Source organism: Acinonyx jubatus, chromosome A3 (assembly GCF_027475565.1).
Source record: "Acinonyx jubatus isolate Ajub_Pintada_27869175 chromosome A3, VMU_Ajub_asm_v1.0, whole genome shotgun sequence".
Taxonomy (NCBI): domain Eukaryota; kingdom Metazoa; phylum Chordata; class Mammalia; order Carnivora; family Felidae; genus Acinonyx; species Acinonyx jubatus.
In genome coordinates, this window is record NC_069388.1 from 79,855,388 (window position 1) to 79,883,219 (window position 27,832).

At 38.4% G+C, this 27,832-nt stretch overlaps 1 protein-coding gene across 3 annotated transcripts in view; it reads right to left on the minus strand.

Annotated features, from left to right (window-relative positions):
* WDPCP (WD repeat containing planar cell polarity effector) overlaps positions 1–27,832 on the minus strand; it is a 607,526-nt gene that overhangs the window by 471,550 nt on the left and 108,144 nt on the right. For 2 of the 3 annotated variants that reach the window (XM_053200664.1, XM_053200667.1), the window contains exons 3-4: positions 17,438–17,632; positions 8,506–8,567 (exon numbers count right to left, since the gene is read on the minus strand). In XM_053200664.1, coding sequence (XP_053056639.1) covers positions 8,506–8,567; positions 17,438–17,462 — 87 coding nt within the window. In that variant the 5' untranslated portion in view covers positions 17,463–17,632. Of the gene's footprint in view, positions 1–8,505; positions 8,568–17,437; positions 17,633–24,218; positions 25,792–27,832 lie in introns of those variants that run through there. The other variant, XM_053200665.1, reaches the window with a different exon arrangement.

Here is a 27,832-nt window from a genome sequence, read left to right on the forward strand (position 1 = left end):
TGCTGTGTGCCCTGCAGGGCCTTGTTACCAGCAGTGGCCAATCACCTCCCACAGAGCATGCATCTTGTTAAAACTGCATGCCCTGCCCGGGCATGCTTTGCAGATTAGGCTGGCCAGCCCTGGTCTCCACAGACGCACATACATCTGGCAAAGGATCAGCACCACTTTGTTAAAAGCATGGTGCCCCACCCATTATTTTCAAGAGCAGGAGATGTAGTTGACTTTCCTAACACTGAGAGAGTTAGACAAAATGAAGAGATAGAGGAATATACCCCAAATGAAAGAATAGGATAAAACCACAGCAAGGTTTCTAAGCAAAACAGATGTAAGTAATATGCCTGATAGAGAATTTAAAGTAATGGATTTGAGAAAAGAGTGAAGGATATTAGTGAGACACTTAACAAAGAGATAGAACCAATAAACATGAACCAATCAGAGATAAAGAACACAGAAAGTGAAATTTAAAATACACTGGAATAAGTAGCAGGCTAGAGGAAGCAGAGGAATGAATTAACAATGGAGGACCGAGTAAGCTGAGCAGGTATGGGACAACAAAATTATACAAAATGAAAATAGACTTAGGGAACTCAGCAACTCCATTAAGCACAATAACACTCTCATTATAGGGATCCCAGAAAAAGAAGAGCGAGAAAAGGGGGAAGAAAATGTATTTGAAAGAATAGCTAAAAACTTCCCTAATCTGGGAAAGGAAACAGATATCCAGATCCAGGAGGCACAGAGATCCCCAAACAAAATCAACTCAAGGAGGTTCACACCAAGACACACAGTAATTAAAATGGCAAAAAGTAGTGATAGAGAATTTTAAAAGCAGCAAGAGAAGGCAGTTACACACAAGGGAAACCCCATATGGCTATTAGTGGATTCTTCAGCAAAAATTTTGTAGGCCAGAAGGAAGTGGCATGATATATTTAAAGTGCTGGAAGGAAAAGTCTGTAGCCAAGAATACTCTATCCAGCAAGGCTATCATTCAGAATAGAAAGAAAGATAAAGAATTTCTCAGAGAAACAAAAGCTAGAGGAGTTCATTACCACTACACCAGCCCTACAAGAAACATTAAAGAGAACTCTTTGAGTGGCAAGGAAAGACCATAAGTAAGAGTAAAAAAAGCAGGAAGCATAAAAACAGTAAAAAAAAAATTATATCTGTAAAACTCAGTTAAGGAACTCACAAAATAAAAGGGTATAGAGTATGACACCATATACCTAAAATGTAGGGAGCAGAGGAGTAAAGAATGGGTTCAAACTTAAGTGATCATCAACTTCATATAGACTGCTATATACAGAAGGTGTTATATGCAAACCTAATGGTAGCTGCAAATCAAAAAATAGTAACAATGGGGTGCCTGGGTGGCTCAGTTATTTAAGTGGCTAACTCTTGATCTCAGCTCGGGTCATGATCTCATGGTTAGTGAGTTTGAGCCCCACATCAGGCTCTGTGCTTGTGGGGCAGAACATGGTTGGGATTCTGTCTCTCCCTTTCTCTGCCCCTCCCCTGTGCTGTCTCCATCTCTGTCTCGGTCACTCTCTCTTTCAAAGTAAATGAATAAACTAAAAAAAAAAAAAAGTAACAGATATGCAAAATTAAAGAGAAAAGAATCCAAGTACATCCCTAACGAAAGCCAACCCATGGTGAGAGAAGAGAGGAAGGGAAGAAAGGAACAGAATATTTACAAAACAACCACAAAACAACAAAATGGCAATAAATACATACTTATCAATAATTACTTTGAATGTAAATGGACTAAATATCCAATAAAAAGACATAGGGTGTCAGAATGTATAAAAAACCAGGACCCATCTATAAGCTGCCTATAAGAGACTCATTTCAGACCTAAGACACATGCACATTGAAAGTGAGGGGATGGAAAATATTTATCACGCAAATGGATATGAAAAAGCCAGAGTAGCAATACTTATATCAGGCAAAATAGAGTTTAAAACAAAGACTGTAACAAGACACAAAGAAGGACACTATAGAATCGTTAAGGTAAGAGGACAACCCAACAAGAAGACCTAACAATTGTAAAAATTGTGTATCCAACATGGGAGCACACAAAAACAAAATAGTTAATAACAAATATAAGAGAACTAATGAAAGTAATACAATAATAGTAGGGGAATTTAACACCCCACTTACATCAGTGGATAGATCATCTAAACAGAAAACCAACAAGAAGACAATGGTTTTAAATGATACACTGGAACAGATGGATTTAATAGACCTACACAGAACATTCCATCCTAAAACAGCAGAATACACATTCTTTTCAAGTGAACATGGAACATTCTCCAGAGTAGATCATATATTAGGTCACAGAAATAGTCTCAACAAATTAAAAAAGATTGAAGGTATACCAAGCAGCTTTTCCAACCACAACACAATAAAACTAGAAATCATCTGCAAGAAAAAATATGGAAAGAGCACAAATACATGGAGGTTAAATAACATGAATGGATCAATCAAGAAATCAAAGAGGAAACATAAAAACACAGGAAGACAAAGGAAACCACAATGGTCCCAAATCTTTGGAATGCAGCCAAAATGGCTCTAAAAGGGAAGTTTATAGCAAAACAGGCCTAACTCAAGAAGCTGGAAAAATCTTAAATAAACAACCTAAACTTATACCTAAAGAAGCTAGAAAGAGAAGAAAACAAAACCTCAGACCAGTAGAAGGAAGGAAATGATGAAGATTACAGCAGAAATAAGTGATTCAAAAACTGAAAACCAATAGAACAGATCAATGAACAGCTGGTTGTTAAAGATCAACAAAATTGGTAAACCTTTCCAAAAAAAGGGGGGAGAGAGAGAGGGGAGAGAGAGGACTCAAATAAACAAAATAAGAAACAAAAGTGGAGAAATAACAACTGCCACCACAGAAATACAAAGGATTATGAAAGAATATTAAGAAAACTTTTATGTCAAAAAACTACGCAACTCGGAAGAAATGTATCAATTCCTTAAAACATATACCCTACCAAAAACTGAAGCCAGAAGTAGAAAATTTGAACAGACCTAATAACAGCAATGAAATTGAATCAGTAAAAAGAAAACTCCTAACCAAAAAAAGTCCAGGGCCAGATGGCATCATAGGTGAATTCTACCAAACATTTAAAGAAGAGTTAATACCTATTCTTCTCAAACTATTTCTAAAAATAGAAGAAGAGGGCACCTGGAGAAGAAGAGGATCAGTTGGTTGGGTGTCTGATTCTTGATTTCGGCTCAGGTCATGATCTCACAGTTTGTGGGTTTGAGCCCTGCATATGCTTAGGATTCTCTCTTTCCCTCTCTGCCGCTCCCCTGCTCATGCTCTCTCTCTCTCAAAATAAATAAATAAACTTAAAAAAAAGTAAAACAAAAAAATAGAAGAGGAAGGAAAGCTTCCAAATTCATTCTGTAAGGCTTGTATTACCCTGACACCAAAACCAGATACATTACAAAAAAAAGAAACCATAGGTCAGTATCTCTGATGAACATAGATGCAAAAATCCACAACGAAATATTAGTAAACTCATTCTAACAATACATTAAAAAATCATTCACCACAACCAAATGGGGTTTATCCTGGGATTCAAGTGTGGTTCAATATTCACAAATCAATCAATGTGATACATCATATCAATAAGAGAAAGGATAAAACCCATATGATCATTTGATAAGTTGTAGCAAAAGCATTTGACAAAGTACAACATCCATTCATGATAAAACCTCTCAACAAAGTAGGTTTAGAGGGAATACACTTTAACATAATAATAACCTTATATAAAAAACCCACAGCAAACATCATACTCAATGGGGAAATACAGAGCTTTTCCCCTAAGGTCAGGAAGAAGACTAAGATGTCCACTCTCACCACTTTTATTCAACATAGTATGGAAGTCCTAGCCACAACAATCAGATAATAAAAAGAAATAAAAAGCACCCAAATTGGTAAGGAGTAAGTAAATCTTTCACTCTTTGCAGATGACATGATACTGTATATAGAAAACGCTAAAGACTCCACCAAAAAACTGCTAGAATTGATAAATGAATTCAACGAGATGGCAGGATACAAAAATCAATGTACAAAAATCTGTTGCATTTCTATACACTAATAATGAAGTAGCAGAAAGTGAAATTAAGAAAATAATTCCACTTATAATTACACTAAAAATAATTAAATACCTAGGAATAAACTTAACCAAAGAGGTGGAAGTTCTGTACTATAAAAAGTATAACACATTGATGAAAGAAATTAAAGATGACAAGAAATGGAAAGACAATCCATGTTCATAGATTGGAAGACCCAATATTTTTCAAATGTCCATACTACAGAGCAATCTACAGATTTAATACATTCCCTATCAAAATACTAATAGCATCTCTCACAGAACTAGAACAAACCTATAGTTTGTATGGAACCAAAACTGACTCCAAATAGCCAAACCAATCTTGAAAAAAGAAAAACAAAACTGGAGGTATCATAATTCCAGACTTAAAGTTATATTATGATGCTTTAGTAATCAAAACAGTATGGTTTGGGGACAAAAGTAGACACACACATCAATAGAACACAATAGAAGGCCTAGAAATGTGAAAACTGGACAGATACATGCAAAAAAGAACGAAACTGGATCACTTTATTACACTATACACAAAAATAAACTCAAAATGGATTAAAGACCTGAATGTGATATCTGCAACCATAACTATCCTAGAAGAGAACATAGGCAGCAATTTCTATGACATTGGCCATAAGAACATCTTTCTAGATATGTCTCCTGAGGCAAAGGAAACAAAAGCAAAAATAAACTATTGGGACCACATCAAAATAAAAAGCCTCTATACGGCAAAGGAAACAAGCAACAAAACTAAAAGACAATCTACTGAATGGGATAAGATATTTGCAAATGACATATCTGACAAAATGTTAGTGTCCAAAATATGAAAGAATTTATGTAACACTAAAAAATTACAAATAATACAGTTAAAAATAGGCAGAAGACATGAACAGAAATTTCTCCAAAGACAACATCCAGGTGGCTAACAGACACGTGAAAAGATGCTCAACATCACTCATCATCAAAACTACAATAAGCTATCACCTTACACCTGTCAGAATGACTGAAATCAACAACACAAGAAACAACAAGTGTTGGCAAGCATGTGGAGAAGAAAGAATCCTTGTGGAGTGTTGGTGGGAATGAAAACTAGTGCAGCCACTGTGGAAAACAGTATGGAGGTTCCTCAAAAAATTAAAACAGAACTACCCTATAATCCAGAAATCACACTTCTCCATATTTACCCAAAGAATACAAAAACACTAATTTGAAGGGATATATGCACCCCTATGTTTATTGCAGCATTATTTACAATAGCTAAACTATGGAGGCAGCCCAAGTGTCCATCAATAGATGAATGGATAAAGAAGATGTGGTATACACACACACACACACACACACACACACACACACACACATACACACACACACACACTGGAATATTGCTCACCCATAAAAAAAGAATGAAATCTTGCCATTTGCAACAACATGGATGGAGCTACAGAGTATAATGCTAAGAAAAATAAGCCAGTCAGAGAAAGACAAATACCATATAATTTCACTAATATGTAGAATTTAAGAGACAAAACAAATGAACAACGGGGAAAAAAAAAGAGACAAGAAACAGACTCCAAACTGTAGAGAACAGAGCATTACCAGAGGGGAGGTAGGTGACGGGGTGGGTGAAACAGGTAAGGGGATTAAGAGTGCACTTATGATGAGTTCTGAGAAATATATGGAATTGTTTAATCACTATATTGTACACCTGAAACTATTACAACACTGTATGTTAACCACCGTGGAAATTATAAAAAAAAAAAAAGGTCAATCATATAGAGTACAAACTTCATTCTGAAAACTCTCTCCAGAAATAAATCATCATGGCTTATATCTTAGAGATATACTAATTTCTCTTAACATTGTTATATACTATGTATAATTTTATAATCATAGATTGAGGAATAACAAAAGTAGCCACTGTTTTCTCTAGATTTTCATTATAATCCATTCTGTTTCGTTCATTCATTAGAAAGCTGATATTCATCGAGTACTTGCTATGTGCTACACAAGCTATTTTAGGCACTTTACATGTATAAATTCATTTAATTCTCAAAGCAACTCTATGAAGTAAATATCTTTATTATCCCTATTATATGGATAAGGAAATTGAAGCACAGAGATTAAATAGTTCAAATTCAGACAGTTAACAAGGGGCAAATGCAAACTTTGGTAGTTTATCTCCACTCCAAAAGCAGTGGCTTTCCATGCATTTATTCATCAGAAAATATTTACTGAGGGGCCATGGAGTATGACCTGCTCTCCTAGATGTCATGTGAAAATGTATGTGCAATCTCCATCTCAGGAAGGCTATAAACTAGTAATGAAGACAATAATATATATACAATGGTATGGGTCTTTATAGTTTACAAAAGTATGTTCATATACTTATGCATATTAAATAACTCTAAGAAAATACTGCAGAAGATGGTATAAGCTAGTATGTAAAAAAATATATTAGTGGTATAGACAATAATTTAATAATATAGCCAGGCAAAAGGAAAGATGGCTGTGAGCTAGAGAAGGCAATTAATTTAATGAGAGGTGGGTTTTGAGCTGGACCTGGACAGTGAAAGATGATTTGGGTGGGCAGGGAGGAAGTGAGTAAGGTGATATTCTGGCAGCCTCCTGGGTATAGAGACACTGATCTAGAAGCTAATAAAGAGACCTGATCGGAAATAATTCAAGGAGTTGTAGGAGATAAGGTTGGAAAAGTAAGTGGGGACAGATTTTGGAGACTTTTGAATGTTATAGAAATGTTAGGGACAAAAAAAGCAAGTAGTTAGTAAGTAAGTGGTAACCCAGCACATTCCTGCAACTTATTTAGGTGCTAAATGTCATTATTGCATTTGCACGGGAACTATTAGAGCTATTAAGGATTCCACAATTGTTTAAGTCATTTATTGATTAATGGGCCTTTTCAGTAATGCTTACAAAGTGTCCTGAAAAGTCCAGAGCTACTTGATTTATGTATCTATGCTAATACTGTTCCATAAAAATTAGTGCTTTTTTTGTGTGTTTATGATACTTTCATACTAATTTATCTCTGTGTATTTTTAAATTCTCTGCATATAATGGGTTTCATCATTCTGCCCTCCTCCTATCTCCCCCACTCTCTCAGCAAAGGTAATTGATAACAGTAATACTCATTAACACAGGAGTAATACACACACACACACACACACACACACACACAGTCTCCATGACAACAGGATAACCAGTTATTTCAATCAATTGTATGAAAATCAGTGAAAAGTGTTCCCTGGTGTCATTTAGAAATGACTGGATCGATGATGAGTGAAGTGGTTCAATCAGAAATACACATTAGTGGGGCGCCTGGGTGGTTCAGTCAGTTGAGCGTCCGACTTTGGCTCAGGTCATGATCTCACAGCTTGTGAGTTTGAGCCCCACGTTGGGCTCTGTGCTGACAGCTCAGAGCCTGGAGCCTGCTTTGGATTCTGTGTCTCCTTCTCTCTCTGCCGCTAACCCACTTGCATTCTGTCTCTGTCTCTCTCAAAAATAAATAAACATTAAAAAAAAAAAAGAAATACACATTAGTTGGCAACATTGCAGAAAACCACTAACTTTTGAAAGAATTGGCCAGCATTTAGAACAACGGTTTCAAAAGTGGGCTGTTGAAACACAATATCATCTGTCCTTGATGTGGATGCAACTTTCATCTTCCCCCTTTCTACCTCCCCTCAAGTATTTTAGGAGATGTAGTTATTGCTTAAATGAAAGGATATTACAATCATTTCTGACTTAAGAATTTTACTCCAAATAAGTGCTAACACTCTTGGTATTACAGAATCATGACTTGGAAGCCTTTGTGGATGCAGAAAATAATTTCATTTTATTGCCACCATTTCTATGTATTGAAAATATATCAAAGCACAAAACCTTTGAGACTTGATTCCATTTACTGACACAGCCTAGTTGTACTAAATAATTTGTGCTGGAATTTCTTCACCCTTAAGAGTGGGAAGTATAGGAAAGAAAGGGGAGATGGAATTCTGAAAACTTGGTTTAAATCTATCAACTGTGTGAGAACCATAGTTGAAATGTACCAGCTACATATTAGTTAACGTTTCTGGAGAGAGAAAAGGGAAAAATGACCTTTCTGAGATCAATAACAAATAGATTTTTCAGGTTTAGCCTATGAAACCTAAAGATAAGAAAAGGCAGGAAAAACACTGCTTATATTGGGAAGGGTTCAACTTCCAACGGGGCAGAGGTTACAGAGTTCTGAAAAAGAGAAAATAGAGGGGAAGCAGTTCAATAAAAAGTAAGAAACAAGAACATAGACAAATCAGGACTGAATGTTCAGAAACACCAACAGAGTTGCAAATTCAAACTCAGTAAATGGAAGTGTGAATGATTTTGGCACTACCTTATTTCTCTGGCTTATCTTATTTCTGTTCTCTTCATTGACACGAAAGTGGGAATGAGGACCTGAAAACAGAAGAGGGGTATTAATTGAAGGAGGAATGGAGTAAGTGAAAAACTAGAGCACTTATTTTCTCATTTCTGTCTCCTATAATTTATTTATACATTTCAATATTTCCATCTAAGACTACATATCCTTAATATATATCCTTTTCTCACTTGCTCATTACATCAAAGATAAAACATACTTAGATGATTTAAGATTAGGGTTGCCAGATAAAATACAGGGTGATTAGCTATATTTGAATTTCACATAGGCAATGAATACTTTTTTAGTATAAACATATCTCAAATATTGCATGGGACGTACTTGTGCTAAAAAATTATTTGTTGTCTGTCTGAAATTGAAGTTTAGTGAGGCATCCTGTATTTTTATCTGCTAAATCTAGTAGTCATAGGAAAGAATCACTAGTCCTAAGAGATGAATATTCTATATTTAATCCAGTTTATGGATATCCTCTACTGAAATTTTTTTAAGTTTATTTATTTATTTTGAAAGAGAGAGAGAGAGAATCCCAAGCTGGCTCTGCCCTGTCATTGTGGAGCCGACACCAGGCTCAAACTCATGAACCCTGAGATCACAACCTGAGCCAAAATCAAGAGTTAGATGCTTAGCCAACTGAACTACCCAGGTGAAATTTTTTTATTGAAATACAACGCACACACAAAAAGCACACTTATCTCAAGCGTACAGTTCATTAAATTTGCACAAAATGAACACATCCATGTAATCAGCACCCAGGTCCAAATTATGTTATCAGACTATGTTACCAGCCTCCTAGAAGTCTCCCTTGCCCTCTTTCCCCCTACTTTCCTGACCAGATTTCTGACTTCTAAAAGTATAGACTAATTTTACCCATTTTTGCCACTATTTCTATTTAGCATCAGTGTCCTCATCCTTGTATTCTAAGAAAGTGTCTACCTACTGGAAGAGACATAGACCTCTGGCTCCAGGTTAAATACCCAGTTGATTGGAGATGGTTGAGGTTATGGGAGAGCTCTCCTGTCTCCATGTATTAAGTGAATTCTCAACGTAGTGTATTTCTCCAGAACCCATGGGAGTAGCAGGTGGGTAGAACTTTCCAGGGAAGCTAGGAGATAATACCTTCAGAGAACCCAGGAGATAATAAAGGCAGAAATCAAGAAGTTGTGAGTCTTTTGGAATATGGTATGTTATAAACTTTTAGGAGAAGCTGAGCTCCAAGTAGGTGGTTTTTTTGGTGATAACATTTAACAGAGAGATAGTAATAAGCAGGCATTTGACATGCCTCCCTGTGCAGTTTCTTGAAGATGATCTTATGAGTCATTGTCCTCTTAGGAGGAGCTGCCTGTTGCCAGTGTTCATCTGCACTGGCATAGCTTTGTTGCATAAGGTTGTTCCATGAAGCTATGTAATACCTCTAAGTCTATAATTCTCTCAACCTGTAGAGAGGATACTATTCCTATTTTATCAGAATGCACCATAACCACTCCCATTAGAAAGGGCAGGGGATCAGGATTCAGAAAAAGGCCCCTTCCACTTGTCCCCAGTAGTGTTGGGAGAAAGGCCACAGGAATCAAACTCTAAACGAGAGCAGAAGCATCTCTAACAGGATCTCATGCACCAGCCTAGAAGAGAGGGAGGCTCCAGGGGCTCACTGAGTTCAGTGAGTGTCCTCCAAGGCTTCCTTGGAGCTGAACCCCCAGGGCTGAGAAATTCTATGACAGCTGTTGCATGAGGAACTAAAAGTATATGACATGGCTGGCTAAGGACCCTTCTATCAGAATCTAAGGATATGCTTACTAGTGATTCAATGTGGGAAGGACAATCCGCTATTTGACTGGGTGGAGCCATAAAGTCTGAGTAGTTTCTCAGCAGCAGTCTTCCAGGCAAAAGTGAAATACTGGTGACATCTGCCTCTCCAACCAAGCTCAAAACCAAGAAAGTAAAAGATAGTACTTCCATTTCTCGTCACTATCTATACTCCTTCCCTGCTTGATGTATAGTCTGTCCTGTTACAAATGCAGTGGAAGAAAGATGTCTGTTTGCAGTATTGCTCAAAATAACAAAAAGTAGAACACTCTACCCAGCAATGGACTTTGACTAAATACATTATGCTATATCCCCCAAAATGCAATCCTATCCAGTCTTTAAAATGATGTTGTAGCAAAATTGTAGTAGTAGTCATAGTAGTTGTAGCTAGCCTTATAAAGCCCGTACTACCTGTCAGGCACTGTTCTAAGTTCTCGGCAAATGCTAACTCACTTAAATATTCACAACAACTCTGTGAAGTAAATATTATTGTCCCCATTTACCAATGAGGAATCTGAAGTACATATTGCACTTAAATGACATGCCCAAGGGTCACACAATAGTAAGTGACAACAGGGCCAGGATTCAAATTCAGACAGGCTACCTCCAGAGTCCACACAGTTAACTGTTGCATAATGACAAAGGAAAATGTTAATCATTTATCATTAAAGGATAAGAACAAGCTTAAAAAAAAGTTTGCAAAGTGTGATTTCAATTCTATATCAAATATTTTTGAAAAAATCATAACTATATATGCAAGGAAAACTTATAAGGATACATGCCATAGTGTTAACAATGTCAGAGTTGAAGCAATTTTTACCTCTTTTTTTTTAACATTCTATATTGTCTACATTTTCTATAATAATGACTCTTTCAATGAGTAAAAAAATTCTTAAAATGATTTCTTTTGGTGAAATCAGATCGACAATTGTGACTTTTATGTGAGGCCTTCTGGTGTGAAGCCATTGGAAAGTAATAACATCTTATAGAAAGCTTTCAAGGAACATGCCAACCATTTTGTTTCAGAAAAGTGAGTTTCATACTCATTCATGCAAACACCCAGTGCAGGGGAAATGAGCTACGTAGAGTACTGAACAGATGTCAGAATGTAGAAGCTGGCGGAAACCTCAAGCTTCTCTAACCAACCCCCTCTGTTGGTCGAGACTGAGGCCAAGAGGTTACCCATGGAAAGCTGGTTAACTGGGAGGCCTTTTAGAAAATGGCACTAGTCTTAGGAAGCAGAACTCAGCAGGAAATTTCACAAGTCATTTTAAATTTAGCCACAGAATGGCACGTCAGTAGCAAGAGGGCATTTGAGCAGATTTTTATCATCTTGAGGCCACGAAAGTTTTCTTAGAGAAAGGCTTGTAATATATTACAACAAAGATGTATTTACATAACTTCAGAGAGTTCAAAATTAGCTGTGATGGAGAAGAATCTGTTGCAGATGATGGTGCGAACATTAGCTCTCTTTCCCAGGCTATACCCTCAGACAGGGCTGGGTTATGTTCAGTGTCTCCCTGTAGGTGCCTATTGAGGTAACAGAGTTCTTGGACTTCCAGTCCAGTCTGGATTTCTGGAGGGAAGGGTAAACTGAAAAACCAAGAGTCCTCCACCTGGCCACATCTTGGATCCACATCACAGCTCATGTGAGGATAAAGAGTGGAGAGGACTGACAATCTCTAAGCAACATGATTTTTCAGAGCTTGACCTTTCCAAAGGCTACTGCCAGGAATAGGGCCAGTGAGTCCTGCCAGTTGGGCAGCCACTCCTAGCAGCTCTCCATCCCATCTGAGTGTCTTCCAGCATGTGTTGCTGATCCATGGTCTTAGGCCTCTCTCTGGCTCGCTGATGATATACTACCTGTAGAGGGCAGTTCAAAACAAGGCTCTTCTTGAGTTCTGGAATGGCAGTACTTCACAGATTTTAAAGAAACTGAATATCCTGGATTGCATTAGTGAAGCAAATTTATGTTCTTTCACAGAATGTCACAATTTTAGCTGCCTTCACAAGCAATTTGCAGGACTCTAGGAGTCCTGTGTACAGACCAAATATGTATCCAAGTATGTAAACTAAAAGGAACCATGTGATAAGAGTTGCTAGAGTTACAAAGAAGGAACTGGGAGGATTCCAAGGGAAGGTTGCTTCCAGCTGAGGTAGTGAACAAAGCACTCTTTGAGCTGCCTTTGAGCTCGGTCTGAAAGATGGGCCCATATAGGAAAGGAGGCCAGGGAGAGGGATACCCTGACAGAGGGAAATCCCTGAACAAAAATTTGGAGCTTAACCAACTGGTTAAGAAGCTTGAGGTTTCTGCCACTCATTTGACAGAATGAGTCATAGCACAGCAAAGTGAGAGGTCCTGTTTTCTAGAACAGAGGTGTCCCATAGCAAGCCAAGAACTGAGAAAATAACTGTATTTCATTGAATCTAAGATGCCAAGATTGCCATTCATTATAAGATGCACTCTGATTTCAGAGATGTTTTAATATATTTTAAGAATAGGTCTTAGAATTGATGAAACACAGATGGGTCATATCATAGAAGGCGTTGAAAATCAGGTAAGAAGGGTAGATGGGGAGCCCTGAGTAGGGGTGTGATATTATGTTTTATGTAGATTGCGCTAATTGCTGCGGTGAGGCTAAGGTAGGATATGTTATGCTTGAACATTAGCATTAGTACAGGACAAGGATATGAGAGGTGTGGGCATGAGAATTGAAGTGATCAGACACAAGAGATTTTTCCAAGGAAAGATCAAGTGAGTCAGTCACACTGACATGGTAAGTGAGAGAGGAGTCAAAGAAAAATTCCAGATGGGTGATGAGGAAGAATGTGGTAGGCCCATCATATTTTATGTTTCCAACTCATGTTTTCTTGTTGCATATTTTTTCCTTTCATGATTTTTGCTAGATGGTAGAGTTTTGTTATTCTTTTTCTGCCCTTTCCAGTGTTTTGAAAGTTCTGATTTCCATCTTTATATGGTTAATGATGATCCTTACATATCTAAGCTTACAGTTTTATATTAACAAAAATTAACAGGTGCTCATTCTCACACAGAATGGAAGATTTACCTGCCTTTTTCTCTTCCATCTTCATCCTCATTCCCACCCCTTTCAGGCTTTGTTGGTATTATCACATTTGGAATTGCATTTGGAGGCTAGAGTCCTATCTAGTCACGAGAGCTATTTGATTACGCTATGCAAAATACTCCCCCTAAAATAGGATCAATATCAAGTCATCAAAAATATATTAAAGCTTATGGAAACTTGTACCCCAACGCCTGCTATGAATTTCGGTTTTATGGTCTATTTCGTGTTAATATCTACTAATTCCTAACCACCTCTAAATTGTTCTAATTTCCAATACTGCTATAATTTCTATTTCTCTAAATTTTATTTTAGTTTTACTGTTCTTCAAGTTCTCCTTATTTAGTATATTTCCTATTATTATCTGAGTTTGCATGCTTCTAGAATCAGGTATGAAGCTTTAGCTGCTGCACCTTAAGGAAATCACGAGAGAGATTCAGAAGGACAGAGAAGTAATAAAATATTTGAAGAGAAAGGGCTCCTGCTGAGTAGAGATCAACAAAAATGACCAGGCAACTTAGGTTTTGGATAGCAATGACTTAGGGGGCATATGGTTAAAGCTTTCATTTTTTAATTTTTATTTTATTTATTTATTTTGTTTGTTTGTTTTGGTTAAAGCTTTTAAAATCAAGAGGTAAACATCAGGTGAATCTATTAATAGAACCCTCACACTAATGTTAGAACAGATCTTACAACTTTTAAGAAATAAACTTAGAGAAAAAAATTAAAGCACTTGAGTTTCACAATAGGTAGTTTTGCTTCTTTTGCCTCTTTAAATCTAATTTTTATCCTTCTCTGCCCTGCTCTGGTGCTGGGAAGCTGACCTTTATGGACCACAGCAACCAACCTCCTTGCCTTCTGGCTAGCACTGGGTTTAGTGAATGGGGTGGTAGTGATAGGCACCGAGAAGGACTCTGGAAGACAGAGAAGAGTGAGGTTATTTACTCCCCATCTCCCTTGCTCTCTCTCTACCAGGGTGTTCAGGGCTACCACTCTGGTCAGATAGCTCTCTCCATATTCCTTCTGGGTTTTAGGAAACACACTCTTCCTTTCTCACTTCAGATGTATGGGCAGCAACAACCCCCCCATTGTTGTTAACCCCCAGATACTGCATTAACCCCTGTTGATTTCTGTAAACCCTACTCATACCTTGTGAATAGTGCCTTTACTAACCTCCTTCAATTACCTTCATGAAGTAGCCGTCCATTTCCAGACCTATGCTGAACCCTCACTGATGCATAAATGCACGTAGAGATCTCTGTACCTAAGAAATAGTACAAGAGACTACACCTGACTTTGTGATAAAGGCCAATATTATAGTACTCTGTATTATTGGGTCAAGGGGCACCTGTTGGACTCAATGGTTGGGTGGAAGTAGGTTTTTCTTTTTAGAAAATGAATGTGCCCACTATAAATCATCCTGGGAACTGGATAATCCCCATGTAGGAAATAAATTGAAGCCATGGACTGTGGAAGGAAGGACTTCCATGACTCTCTGAATCAGACATCTATTTGGTCCTGGACTTTGAGGTATGGAGAAGCTTCGAGCAGGCTAATGCTGGCAGTGAGCTCTCCCCAAGGCTGCAGCAAAAACAAGTTTCTGTGCTTGTCAGGAATGGCAGCGGACAACAGCAGCTCAGAGAGAGAAATAATCAGAGTTTGAGGAACTCCTAGGCTGGAAAGGCATTGTATCTGCTTTTGGCCACACCAAAAAGCAGGAGGCACGATCAAGATGCTCCCTTTGGCCCAAAGGAAAATATTTTCTCTTTCCTGAAGCTGAGAGGGGGACAACACTGGGGAGAACTGAGCCCATGACAGCCAAACTTTCCTGAAAGTCAAAGCAGTGTACTGAGAAGGCCAGAGGGGATGTATAGGAAAGCTCTATTTTAGAGTTTTATAAATAAGGAGTAAAAATAAGGTTTCAGATATAATTGAAAGCACTTTGAGAGAGGTGACTTCCTAGCAAATGGGCTGGTAGGATAGAAGGTTGTCATAATTTTGGTATAAAATGGAAGGATAATTTCCATTGTAGTCATACACTGGGAAGCTAGGAATACATGAGTTACAGAAATAGCTTCTATGTCTAGTGGCTTGATAGGAGTTTACTAATGGAAGCTGAAATCTCTCTCTGACATTTTGAAATCAACACTGAAGAAACACAACTTCCCTTCCACAAAATTCCTCTGGTAATTCTGCTGGGATCAGAATGTAGGATGAGGTGGCTATGGCAACACTTATGGGTTTTTGTTTTCATTGGGGTTCTGTAATTCATTTTCTCTGTACTGAAGATAGGAATAGTTCTTGGAGCTTTCACAAGGTTGAAGTGACACCCTGATTCCTATTTTGGTTTAATGGGACTTCAGATCTCACTAAGGGCCAAACCAACTCTCGTTAGTCGTATGAGCCTTGCACGTTTACCAAGAACTTGCCCTCCACTCTGGCAGGAAGGGCCCTGTGTGCCAGCTGAAAGGACGTCACCTGATGATCTCTAATATAATGTGCAGCCTGGACTCAGTTTACTAAGCAGTGCACCCAGGAATCACCCAAAAATATTGCTGTGAGTTATTACCCAGGATCAAATGCATTTCTTGAGATTGTTTAAAAAAAATATCAAGAGTAGCTTAATATGTTAAGAATTTTGTAATAGCTCAAGAAGATAAATTGCGGAGAAATGAATATGGACTCTCATACAAAAAATGATTTCTCTTGTCCTTGGAAAATGTTAATCAATCTTTAGGGATTTAACTAATGTAAAATTTTAACACAAATTCTTCTATGAGCCAAAATCTGAATATTATTGAGGCCTGAAGTGTCAGGCTGTCTCCTGCCTGCTACCACCAGTTATGCATGACTGGGTTCAACAATTCTACTTTAGGGACAGTTTGCTTCTTCATAGGCATACTCATTACTTTAAGGAAATTGTGAGCCTTCCTGACAGAGGGCTTCTTCTGTGTGAGGAAAGGAGACCCCACAAAGCCTGTTCTCCCTAATATGTTCCTTTGCCATCTGACCAAAGAGTGCATCTGCACAACCCCAAACTGCCCTGCCTCCCTGTCCCCTTCTGACCTTTTTAGTTAGAGTTGACGTAATCTCCAAGAGCATGTGACTCAGGCTGCGTAATGTCAGTGATCAGGCTGAACTATTATAGACATAGTGGATTAGCAGCCAAGGAGCAGCTCTTCTGACTCGGACTGCCCAGGGTTTTCTGAGGATTCATTCTCTGGCAACCATGCCCCTCAGACTGTAATAGCTTTAGGATTCCAAGGAGTAATTCTGAATTACAACATGGCAAGATCCACAGTGGATGAGCTCATTTTTTGGGTGCTCATTGTCTCAACTCTAGTAACTTGAACAAAACCTCCAAGAAAGAGTAGTGTTTTTGTTTCTAGTTTATTCCATCTTAATTCTGTCATGGCTGCAATTCCACTGCACACCATGACCAGCTTGATTAAGCATGGGATGGTAAACTGTGTCTGTGTCATGAGGTTAGATATCCTAACGCCGCCTTTTATATTGGCACTGTAAGATGGGTGTGGGCTGTTATCATTTTGTGCTCCCCTACATCTTCAATATCAATATCACAAAAGGAATGCCTATGGGACATTCAGAAAACTGAACATAGGGATGAACTTTTAAAAGGCCCGTCTATTTCCACAACAGGCAAACTAGATTAGTCTTTACCCCAATTTTTCCACAACCAAGTAGGTTTTGGGGATGTCTTCCTATGTGATAATTAAATGGTAATTAATATGCTAAAATTAGTCAAATATTCAAAGTGTGGATCTTTATGCTGACAGGAAGGAAGCGGCTAAACCTGGCTCCTGGCAACCTTAGACTATTTTTTCAAAGTTTTCTAAGAATAAACCTCCTCAGAATTGGCTTCTTCATTTAAAGCAATTCTCTTAATTGGGTTTGAGGTTTGTTATAGTAGCAATGTGGCCAAGGGGCAATAGGTCTGCAACGATTGAAGCATCTGAAAGAAACAACTGGCAAAAGCTTACCTGGATTTGGGGGCTGATTTAACATTTCTTTCTCTGATATTTTATGCAGATGGTGCTTACTGTTGTTCGGTGTGTATTTTGGTGTTGTCTGTCTAGGCACAGAGGTGAGTCAGCTAACACAAACTCCACTGCCAATGACTATGTGCACTTCAATTCTTCAGAGAATTCTCAGAAGTTCAGAGGGCTGTGCTCTCCCTGCTAAAACAGGTTCATTTCATTAATGCTGTGGGTTTTCTCTTTCAGAGATAAATGTAGGAAAACAGTTTGGCAGCTCCTCAAACAGTTAAACAGAATTACCATATGACCTAGCAATTCCACTCCTCAGTATACATGCAAAAGAATTGAAAACAGGTACTCAGGCAAATACTTGTATATGAATGTTCATAGTAGAGGTATTCACAATAGCCACAAGGTAGAAACAATCCATCAATGGATGAACTGATAAACACATTATAGTAAACAATGCAATATTCAGTCATAAAAAAAGGAATGAAGTACTGGGTACATGTAACAGTGTGGATGAACCTTGAAAACATTGTGCTAAGTGAGAGAAGCCAGATACAAAAGGTCACATATTGTAAAAGTCCATTTAAATGACGTATCCAGAAAAGGTGAATTTACAGAGTCAGAAAGCAGACTGTGGTTGGCAAAATCTGTAGGTAGTTGGGTATGGGATTTCTTTATGGAGTAATAAAAATATTTTGGATCCTGATATAGATTGCATAATATTGTGAATGTACTAAATGCCAACGAATTGGTCGCTTCAAAATGGCTAATTTTATGTGGGGTGCCTGGGTGGCTCAGTGGGTTAAGCATCTGATTCTTGATTATGGCTCAGGTCATGATCTCACAATTTGTGAGTTTGAGCCCCACATTGGGCTCTGTGCTGACAGTGTGGGAAATGCTTGGGATTCTCTCTCCTTCTCTCTGCCCCTCCCCTGCTCATTCTCTCTCTCTCTCTCTCTCAAAATAAGTAAATAAAAATACAACGGCTAATTTTATGTTATGTGAATTTGATCTTAATAAAAATAATTTTTAAACGTAAAACACAGTGTATTCAGTTCTCTGCATTAAGTACATTGTAACTCAATATCCTTCAGTCCTAGGAAACAGGTTATACACCATAGGTAGAGAAACAACTGTTTGCATCAGTTCCTGACAATGACAAGCTACTTTAGCCACCTATAATGTACCAGATTCATAAAGAGAAGCCTGACAGTTCACCAAGGAGAGAAATGATCCCTGGCAGCCGTTTTGAAATAGAAGAGCCATTCATCTCTCTGACAGCTAGAGAGCACAAGATTAAATTTTTTTCATGCTTTACAAAATGTATTTCAATAGAAAATTGATACACTGGTTTTCATGAAAAGAAATCTTGCAATTGGTGATGTGCAAAAGAGAAATGACCTATTTTTGCCCATATATTCCATTGCGTTTAAATTCTTAGTGCAAAGATAAAGGCAAGAATTATCTACTTCTCAGGGTCAGAGGGTGTCAGAATTGCCATTCATCATAAAATCAAAGAGATAACAATAATTAAGTCTTTGGAAGATAAACCCAGTGAGGGCTAGGAAAAAAAAAAAGTGGTATAGGAATTGAGTACTGAGGGATGTCACATGGGATGGTGATCATTTGTCCTCCCTTCCCAGAGGAAAGAGGGCAGAAGCCTACATGTACTGAGGGGCTCCTATTCAGCATTAATATGTTCTTGCTGCAAGAATGAAAAGAGACTAAACTAAGATGCTAAAAGAAGCTACAAAGTTCCTTAAGGAGGCATTTAAGACCCTAGGAAGCTGATGAATGTGATGAGGTATAAAGAGACACTTCACTTCCCTGACTCTGGGATAGCTGTAATGGGTCAGGATCTTTTGTTTTGTTTTGTTTTGTTTCTTCAGAGAAGATACCTGTCTGGTATCTTAATAGACCTCTCTACTGGTATCTAATGTAATTCCTTCATGATTACTTTCTTGTCTTTTTTCTTTCCTTTTTTTAATTGAAGTATAGTTGACACACAATGTTATATTAATTTCAGGTGTACAATATAGTGATTTGACAAGTCTGTAAGTTATGTTGTGCTCACCACAAGTGTAGCCACCATCTGTCACCATAGAATGCTATCGAAATACCATTGACTATATTCCCTATGCTGTACCTTTCATCCCTGTGACTTACTCATTCCACAACTGGAATCCTGTACCTCCCATTGCCCTTCACATACTTTGCCTATCTCCCATCCCCCACCCCCACAACCACCAGTCTGTTCTCTGTATTTAGGGGTCTGTTTCTGTTTTTTTTGTTTTTTTACGATTCAATATATAAATGATATCATACGGTATTTGTCTTCCTCTTATTTCACTTAGCATCATACCCTTCAGGTCTATCCATGTTGTTGCAAATGGCAAGATCTCATTCATTTTTATGGCTGAGTAATACTTTCTTGTTGCCTTAATCTTAGTGGGGATAAGGAACAAAGACATTATCCTCTATAAAATAACTTTCAAACAGTGGAAGCTGACAGCAATAAGCTCATTCCTACCTCAGATAAATTTCCCATTCTCTGAGTCAAAGGATCTTAGTTCTTGTTCATTTTTGTGGCATTCTTATCACTACTTTAAAGCTCTTTATTATCCTCTGAAATCATCTAAATGATTGGGCAACCTAACTTTAGAAAAGAAGCATAAAAGCTATCTGAATAAATGTGCAAAAATAACAGAATATATTTGAGTTATTCACACACTTATTTCCAAAGATAGTCGCCATTGTTCTATGGGCTACAAAAGCCCTTGTTTGGGAGAGGTTGGGTGTGCAGTGTGGGGCTGAGAAGAGACAGGCCAGGCAGTAAAGAGAAGCTATTGATGCTCTGCTCTATGAGTGCTTGATTAGAAATTAAAAAGTGGCCCTGGAGCCAAGTAATTCCTCAAATTAAATATTAAGGACTCAACTGCCATGACTTAAATCTTTTTCTAATTTTATTTATTTATTTATTTTATATATTTATTTACTTATTTTTGAGAGAGAGAGAGAGAGAGAGAGAGAGAGAGAGAGAGAGAATGAACACAAGTATGGGAGGGGCAAAGAGAGAGGGAGACACAGAATCTGAAGCAGGCTCCAGGCTCCAAGATGTCAGCACAGAGCCTGATGCGGAGCCCAAAACCATGACCTGAGCCGAAGTTGGACACCTAACCCAGGCACCCTAATTTTTTTCTACTTTTATATTTTACAAGGCCAAAGGCAAAGAAACAACAAATGGTTTACTTACCCCATACAGCCAATCAGCAGTAGAACTGAAGTTCGAATTTAGGAGTACTTTGTTGCCAATCTAGTACTCAGTCTATTGAAATGAGGTAGACTGCCCAAATTTGGAGGCCCAGTTAAAAAAATAAATACAGTTCTGATAATTTTCACAGAATTGTTCTACTTAACATAGGTTATAATCTCATTCTGGTAGTAATTTGATGTTTTGATCAAACTAGCATCTCCACACTTCCTTAGTTATAAGATGTCTTATAAAGACTTACTGTTGACTTATAAAGCAATAACACAAAGCAAGACCATCAACTGAAATATTCAAATAAGTAATTTTCACATGCATTTATTGCTTTTATTTTATTTTTTTTTAAGTTTATTTACTTTGAGAGAGTGAGAGAGGCAGGCGGGGGGGAGGGATAAGAGAGAGGGACAGACAGAATCCCAAGCAGGCTCTTGTGCCTGACACAGGGCTTGAATTCACAAACTTTGAGATCATGACCTAAGCCAAGATCAAGAGTCAAATTCTTAACCGACTGAGCCACCCAGGTGCCCCATGTTTACTGCTTTTATGAGTCTTCATGGCACAGAGATTATGGTAGTGGTTGAAATAGGAAGTCTTTGGATACCTTTTGGTGAGGGAAAAGGTCAGCATGTAGATCAGGCAAAATCACACGTAAGCTCAGTTTTTAGGATTCTAGGTAAAAGCCTCAGGCCAAAGGCTAGACTTGCTCCTATACTTTTCACTTTTCACCTTCAAGGAGAATTACAATGCATCATACTTGGGAGCCGCTAACAAAATTCTTAGCAAGATCTGAGTCACTTGGAAAAACAAATGACCTGGAAAACAGGGAATAAAAGTATGATGCAATTTATTTTCAAGTGGAAAATTGTAATTGGTTCATTTTGAAGGGGAAAAAAAAAGAACATCATTGCTGGAAGAGCAAAAGATAAACAAGAAAAATGAAATGCAGAACTTGAACAAGAAAGAAACAAGAGAGGTTTATCTCAAAGCATATGTGAAATCCAAAGTCTTCATTGGATAATATAAATCCCAAGCACTCAGAACAAGTTGTTTTTGGTGAAAAGAACTTCAAGATAAAAAGAAGTCATGGAGGCTCTCGCAAATACCTGCTTTCCATCACCATGGCAGGGGGTGTGCATATTTAGATATTCTCTTGAGTTGTGCTCAACACAACAAGTGCCCTCCTTAATACCCATCACCCATTTAATCCATCTCCCATCCACCAAAAAGGTAGAATTAAAATTCTCTATAATGATAATGAAGATGGGATGAGGTGTTAAACAAGGAGTTAAAGGATTGAAAGAACAAGAAGGAATGGTGAGGACCAAAGAACCAGCAACAGTGGGAAGCCATGACTCCCCCAAGGACTTGAGGGAACAGTATTACTGGGGCTCAATGGGAGCAAGACTTGTGCTGGAGGGGCTGCCCAAAATGAGTTCCGATCCTTACGCTGGGGCAAGGAGGTATGCCAAACCTAATCAGAAATGAGAGGGAAAGGGAATGGGACAGAAGGCTAAGAATGGATTTTTTTTCTAATTTGTCATTTCACACTTGCACATCTTTCTTTATGAGCATCTATAGACCATAGGGCAAATGGAGAATAATTTTGCACAACAATCACAGTGAGAAATTTTCACATAACCCTATCATAAACTGATAGACCAAGTGACCTAGAATTAGTCAGATGTACATTTGTACAATTAACAAGCTTCATTTTACAGATGTGGTATGTGTGGGTGTAAAGAGAGACAGAGAACATTTGCTCCCAACAGGCAGCAAGTATAAATTCTTTCTGAGCATATTTGCAATGCAATATTTATAAAAGTTACCATACTGTATCACAAGAGGGTCAAATGCTAAATAATTGATATTACATAGAACATAATGCAATTCAATTAGAAATCAGCCTTAAAAGATTTATATGTGTGGATACAAAATGATCTTCAAGATGTATTTCCAAGTGAAAATTACAAAGTGTAAAGCATTATCCCTATTCTACCGATATTTGCATAAAATCATGTCTCTACTTATATATGCACAGAAAATACCTAGATACCTAAGAAACTACTAATAGTGGTTGCCTATGGGATGGGAAGGTAATTTCCTTTTTTCCCTTTTTTCTTTTTTTGGTATTCTGAATCTTTTATACTATTTGTACCATTACTTTAAAAAAACCTAGTTAAAAAAATGCTAAATGGATTATGTTATCCTCAATTTCTTTTTAGTCCATTCTCAAGGCAGATTCCCTAGCTAATTTTGTAGTGTGTAGGATTTTAACCCAAATGAAATAGCTACCACGGCTTACTCTATGGTATGCCAAATTTCCACTTAACTTTCCTCATTTAGTTTTTCCTACATAGAAAACAATATCATGATTCCATTGTGTCTCTTTCCATTGACCCCTAAGTTGAGGTGACTTCTGAAAAAATAAAAGCTGAGCTCTTGAACATAAACAACATTCCTGTGACCTCTAAATGTGCATGTTGTACTGTTCATCGAGAATTTCTGCTAGGGATGGTAGTAATTTACAGAGCAGTTAAACAGAAACCATACAGTGGACAAATAAAATAATCCAAACAAGAAACTAAATATTAACACAACCCACTAAAATGAATGTCAAGAATGGGACATCTAAATTACTGTATACATTTTTAAGCCTAATTCCCCTTAGTCTGAAACAGTTAACTGAGTATGCTGCCATACCTGAAAGTCATTAACATAGAGCCTGAAATGTCAATAACAAAGTAATATCTCATTTGATATTTTAAGTGATAATAAGGACAACTGAACAGAAAGCCCTGAAGCAAACAGTTTTTTTTTTTTTTTAAGTTTATTTATTTTGAGAGAGAGAGAGAGCCTGAGTGGGGGAGGGACAGAAAGAGGGAGAGAAAGAATCCTAAGCAGGCTCTGCCCCATCATCATGGAGACTGAGGGTGGGGCTGGATCTCACCAATCGTGAGATCATGACCTGAGCCAAGATGAAGGGTCCCATGCTTAACTGAGCCACCCTGATGCAAACAATTCTTTTTTTTTTTTTTTTAAGTTTTTTATTTTGAGAGAGACAGAGACAGCACTAGTCATGAGCTGGGGAGGGGCAGGGAGAGAAGGAGACAGAGAATCCCAAGCAGGTTCCGCACTATCAACGCAGAGCTCAGTTTGGGGCTCCAATTCATGAACCTGTGAGATCATAACCTGAGCTGAAACTAAGAGTGGGATGCTTAGCCGACTGAGCCACCCAGGCATCCCTGAAGCAAACAGTTCTTTAACAGAATTCTTTATATAGGGGGGAATCTACATTGATGATCATGCTTTTATAATTCATATCTTGATTCAGATACATGAATCAAGGAAAACTGGCATGAGTGCATACATTGAGCTGCTACTCAATTCCTTGATTTAACTGTTGGCAAATCTGTAAAATGAATGTTCACTATTGGCCTACTTCAGAGGCGGTCTTATAAGAGGAGGCATCCTGCACTAAGCAGATGGGGTCAGAGGTGGTCAGCTTACAGGTATCTGACAGCCGGGGCAGACCTCCTCAGCAAACTTCAGCTTTCCTCTCTCACCTGGTGTCCAGTACTTGCAAGCCTGGCTGGGCTTCTGCTCAGGTTTCCATGTGTCCTCCACCACATCAGAGCAACCCTTTCTAATCAACATTTGGGAGCTCCAAACGGTAACAGCATGGGTTTTGGAGTCAGAAAAAACCCGGATGGAAGTCCCACCATGCTTGCTATTTTATTTGCTCCCTCTCGATCACACTCTCCACCCTCTACCCTGGCGCACCCAGATTTCTGCCTTCTGGGTTTGGCCAGTGGGAGCCTAAACAGAAGACAAGCGGAAGAGAGAGAACTGAGTGAGATTGTCTTCAGCTGTGTCCCTCCATTGACAACCACTACTCCTTTCAAAGCAGCTTGTACGCACACTACTTTCTCCTTGCTGCTCTCTGGAAGCTAGTCTCTCCTCTTGATGCTTTAATCAAGTACTAGTCCCAGTTTATTGTACTATTCCTCATGGTCCCCTACTCTGTATCCTCATTTCGCTGTGCATTGTGAAACAGACAATCCCTCCTTGAATTATCGTCTTTCAAGTTTGCCAGCTGTTTCTGGTTAAAACTCAGACTAGGATGCCCCACTTCACTACTTATTAGCTGAACAGACTTGGGCAGATGACTTAACTCCTGTTAGCTTCAGTTTCCTCATTCACAAACTATGAAAATATACCTTCCTTAGAGGAGTACACATGGCAAAGTATGTGGCACTTTGTAAATGTGCTCCTAGCCACATCTCTCTGAGGGGCTAAGGACTTCCTGGTAGCTGCACATAGCACCTAACTGGCTGGATCTCCCTGGAATTAAGAAGATTTCACCTGACAATGAATGTTGCCTGAAACTCTGGCCACTGTTTTCTGCAGAAACCTCTCCTGTGATCTCCACATCTTCATATCTCACTATCTCCACTGAGGTGTCTCAGAGGTACCTTAAAATTCACTATGGCCCAAACAAAACTCATGTTCTTCCCTACTAAACTTTATCTTCGTGTCCTGTAGTTCAGTAAGTAACATCACCATCTATCTAGTTTTTAAAATGAGCAATTTGGGAGTCATTCTTGACAACCTTCTGTTTCCTCTAACCAACAAGCAGCAGTTCTTGTCAATTCTGCCTCCTGTATTATCTCTCTGGAATTTGTCTATTTCTATTATGCCCCAAGCCTGACACCACAACCATCGCCCAGGCCACCATTATTTCTCACCAGGACCACTGTAATAGCCTCCTCCAGGGCAAGCCTCCTCTTGCCCTTTCTAGTTCAGACTCCACAGGGCCACCAGACTGTTCTTTTAAAAGAAAACAAACCCTGACATCTAGTAACACCTTGCTCCTTTGGCTCCAGCTACAATGGCTGCTCAGTTTCTTGATGTTGATATGCTTTTTCATGTTTCTGGGCCTCTCTGAAAACCACTCCCTAGAATGTTTCCTTTTCCCCACCCTTCACACTTGGCAGATTCCTGCTTACCCTTCAGAACTGTAAATTATGTATCACTTCCTCACATCCACCATCCCCCTTACCCTAGTTCTGGTCAGGTTCTGCTAGCATAAACTCTCTCAGAATCTTGTTACATCTTTGTATCCCTTATCATAACACTAATTGAAGAATTCTAGAACAGAAGCTCCGTGCTGGAGTTCATCATTGGTTGCCTAGCTTCTCACACAGTGCTTTCCATGTAGTTGGCATTCTTTAAATAGCTGTTAAATTATGGATGAGTGAATGCATATTAATGCTGGTCTGGACTGTACCCAAGTTTACCATACCCTCCCCCTACCCCAATTTGATCTGCTAGTGAGCCACACTGTGGGCGACTGTGCCCTCTGGCCCCACCCATTCTGGTCTGATTAACCACGGAGATCTCTCACACCTCCACCAAAGCTGAGGAAACATGGATTGCAAACCATTATAGAAAACATTCCTATTTTCCCCCTACTCTTTCATTACTATTATTATAAAAGTATTGTACTCACTGAGAAAATTTGGCAAAGTTCAAAAACGTAAAAAAGGGAAAAAAAACCCTCCCATAATCTCAACATCCAGGACAATGTCTGTTTTAAACAGTTGTTAAATTTGTGTGGCATTTCAGTAGATTTGCTGCTTAGATTTCAGTTTGAAATCCCTTTATCTTTTTTTTTTTAATTTTTTTAAACATTTTTATTTATTTTTGAGAGACAGCGAGACAGAGCGCGAGCCAAGGGAGAGACAGAGAGAGAGGGAGACACAGAATCCAAAGCAGGCTCCAGGCTCCGAGCTGTCAGCACAGAGCCCGATGTGGGGCTGGAACCCGCCAACCCTGAGATCATGACCTGAGCTGAAGTCAGACACCTAACCTACTGAGCCACCCAGGCACCCCATGAAATCCCTTTACCTTTAACTGACAACCCACACATCTAGCACATGCTTTGTTAGGCTCTGCCCAATTTGGGAAAGTTCTGTGAAAGATAAATAAGAACCCCCCAAAGTACATACTGCCGAGTAACAAAGGAAAAACACCTGAATAATGCATTTGGTTTGATGTCATTGTTTATTGCTAAACTGAAATTCTTCATCATTAATATATTTACATTTCACAAAAGGAAAAATAATGGGCTACAAGTACCATATTTCATCTATGTTCTAACTTTCCATTAAACTAATAGACTTAAAAAATGGTCTTACTCCTTTTTTTTCTTCTCCTTCTTAACTACTAAAGGGCAAAAATGCACACTTTGAAAGAACCTTGTCAACACTTTCACTGTGGGGCACATTTCCTGGGGAATCTAGTTGCCATTTCTCCTGCCTCTACAGATCTTACTAATCATTGACCCTGACTATATTTTCATACATTAAAAAAAATAATAATTCTTCTGTGACAGATTTCATTTCAAAACATCATTAATGATATTTGGGTATGTGCAAAGATTTAAAAGACAAGTGTATGACATTATGGGGCAAAATTTAAGAGTGGCTTGAGGGAACTCCAGTGGAAAAGTGGACAGTAAGTTTCAAAATTTAAAACTTAAAATTTAAATTGCTAGGAGCAATTTTAGAAAGCTCTTGAACTAACCAGGAACACTAGCCTCTCTTGTTTAAAGAACTCAAAGAGAGGTTTGTTACTAACCAGTTATTCTGAAAAGTCCACCTCAGCCAGACGCACGTGGGCATGTGAACCGCTCTTGAAAAATGCGTGCAGAGAGCAATTCGTTTGTGTGTCTAGGATTCTGGCTCTGAGCCTAGAAGAACTGTTTTCCCACCCATTCACCTCTGGAATTTTTTATGATATTCTTATAATATCTTTATACTTGACAAGCAAATTGCTTCTACCTTGAAAGCAAGCAATTTAAAGAAGCTGAAGTTAAAAGACCCCCCCTCCCCCCGCCTTAGGAATATAAATTTCGGAAAACAATAAGGTAGACATAGTATTATTTAGTAATCCATTGTAGTGAAACAAAAGAATTCTAGAAGAATACCGGAAGATAAAATGAATGTATCTTGTAACATCTAACTATGCACAGATATACACATAGCAAATAAGGGAATAGAAAAAAGGAAGAAGAATGAAAGAGAATTGTTTTATCTAAGCAGCAGCCTTATGCCTTTGGG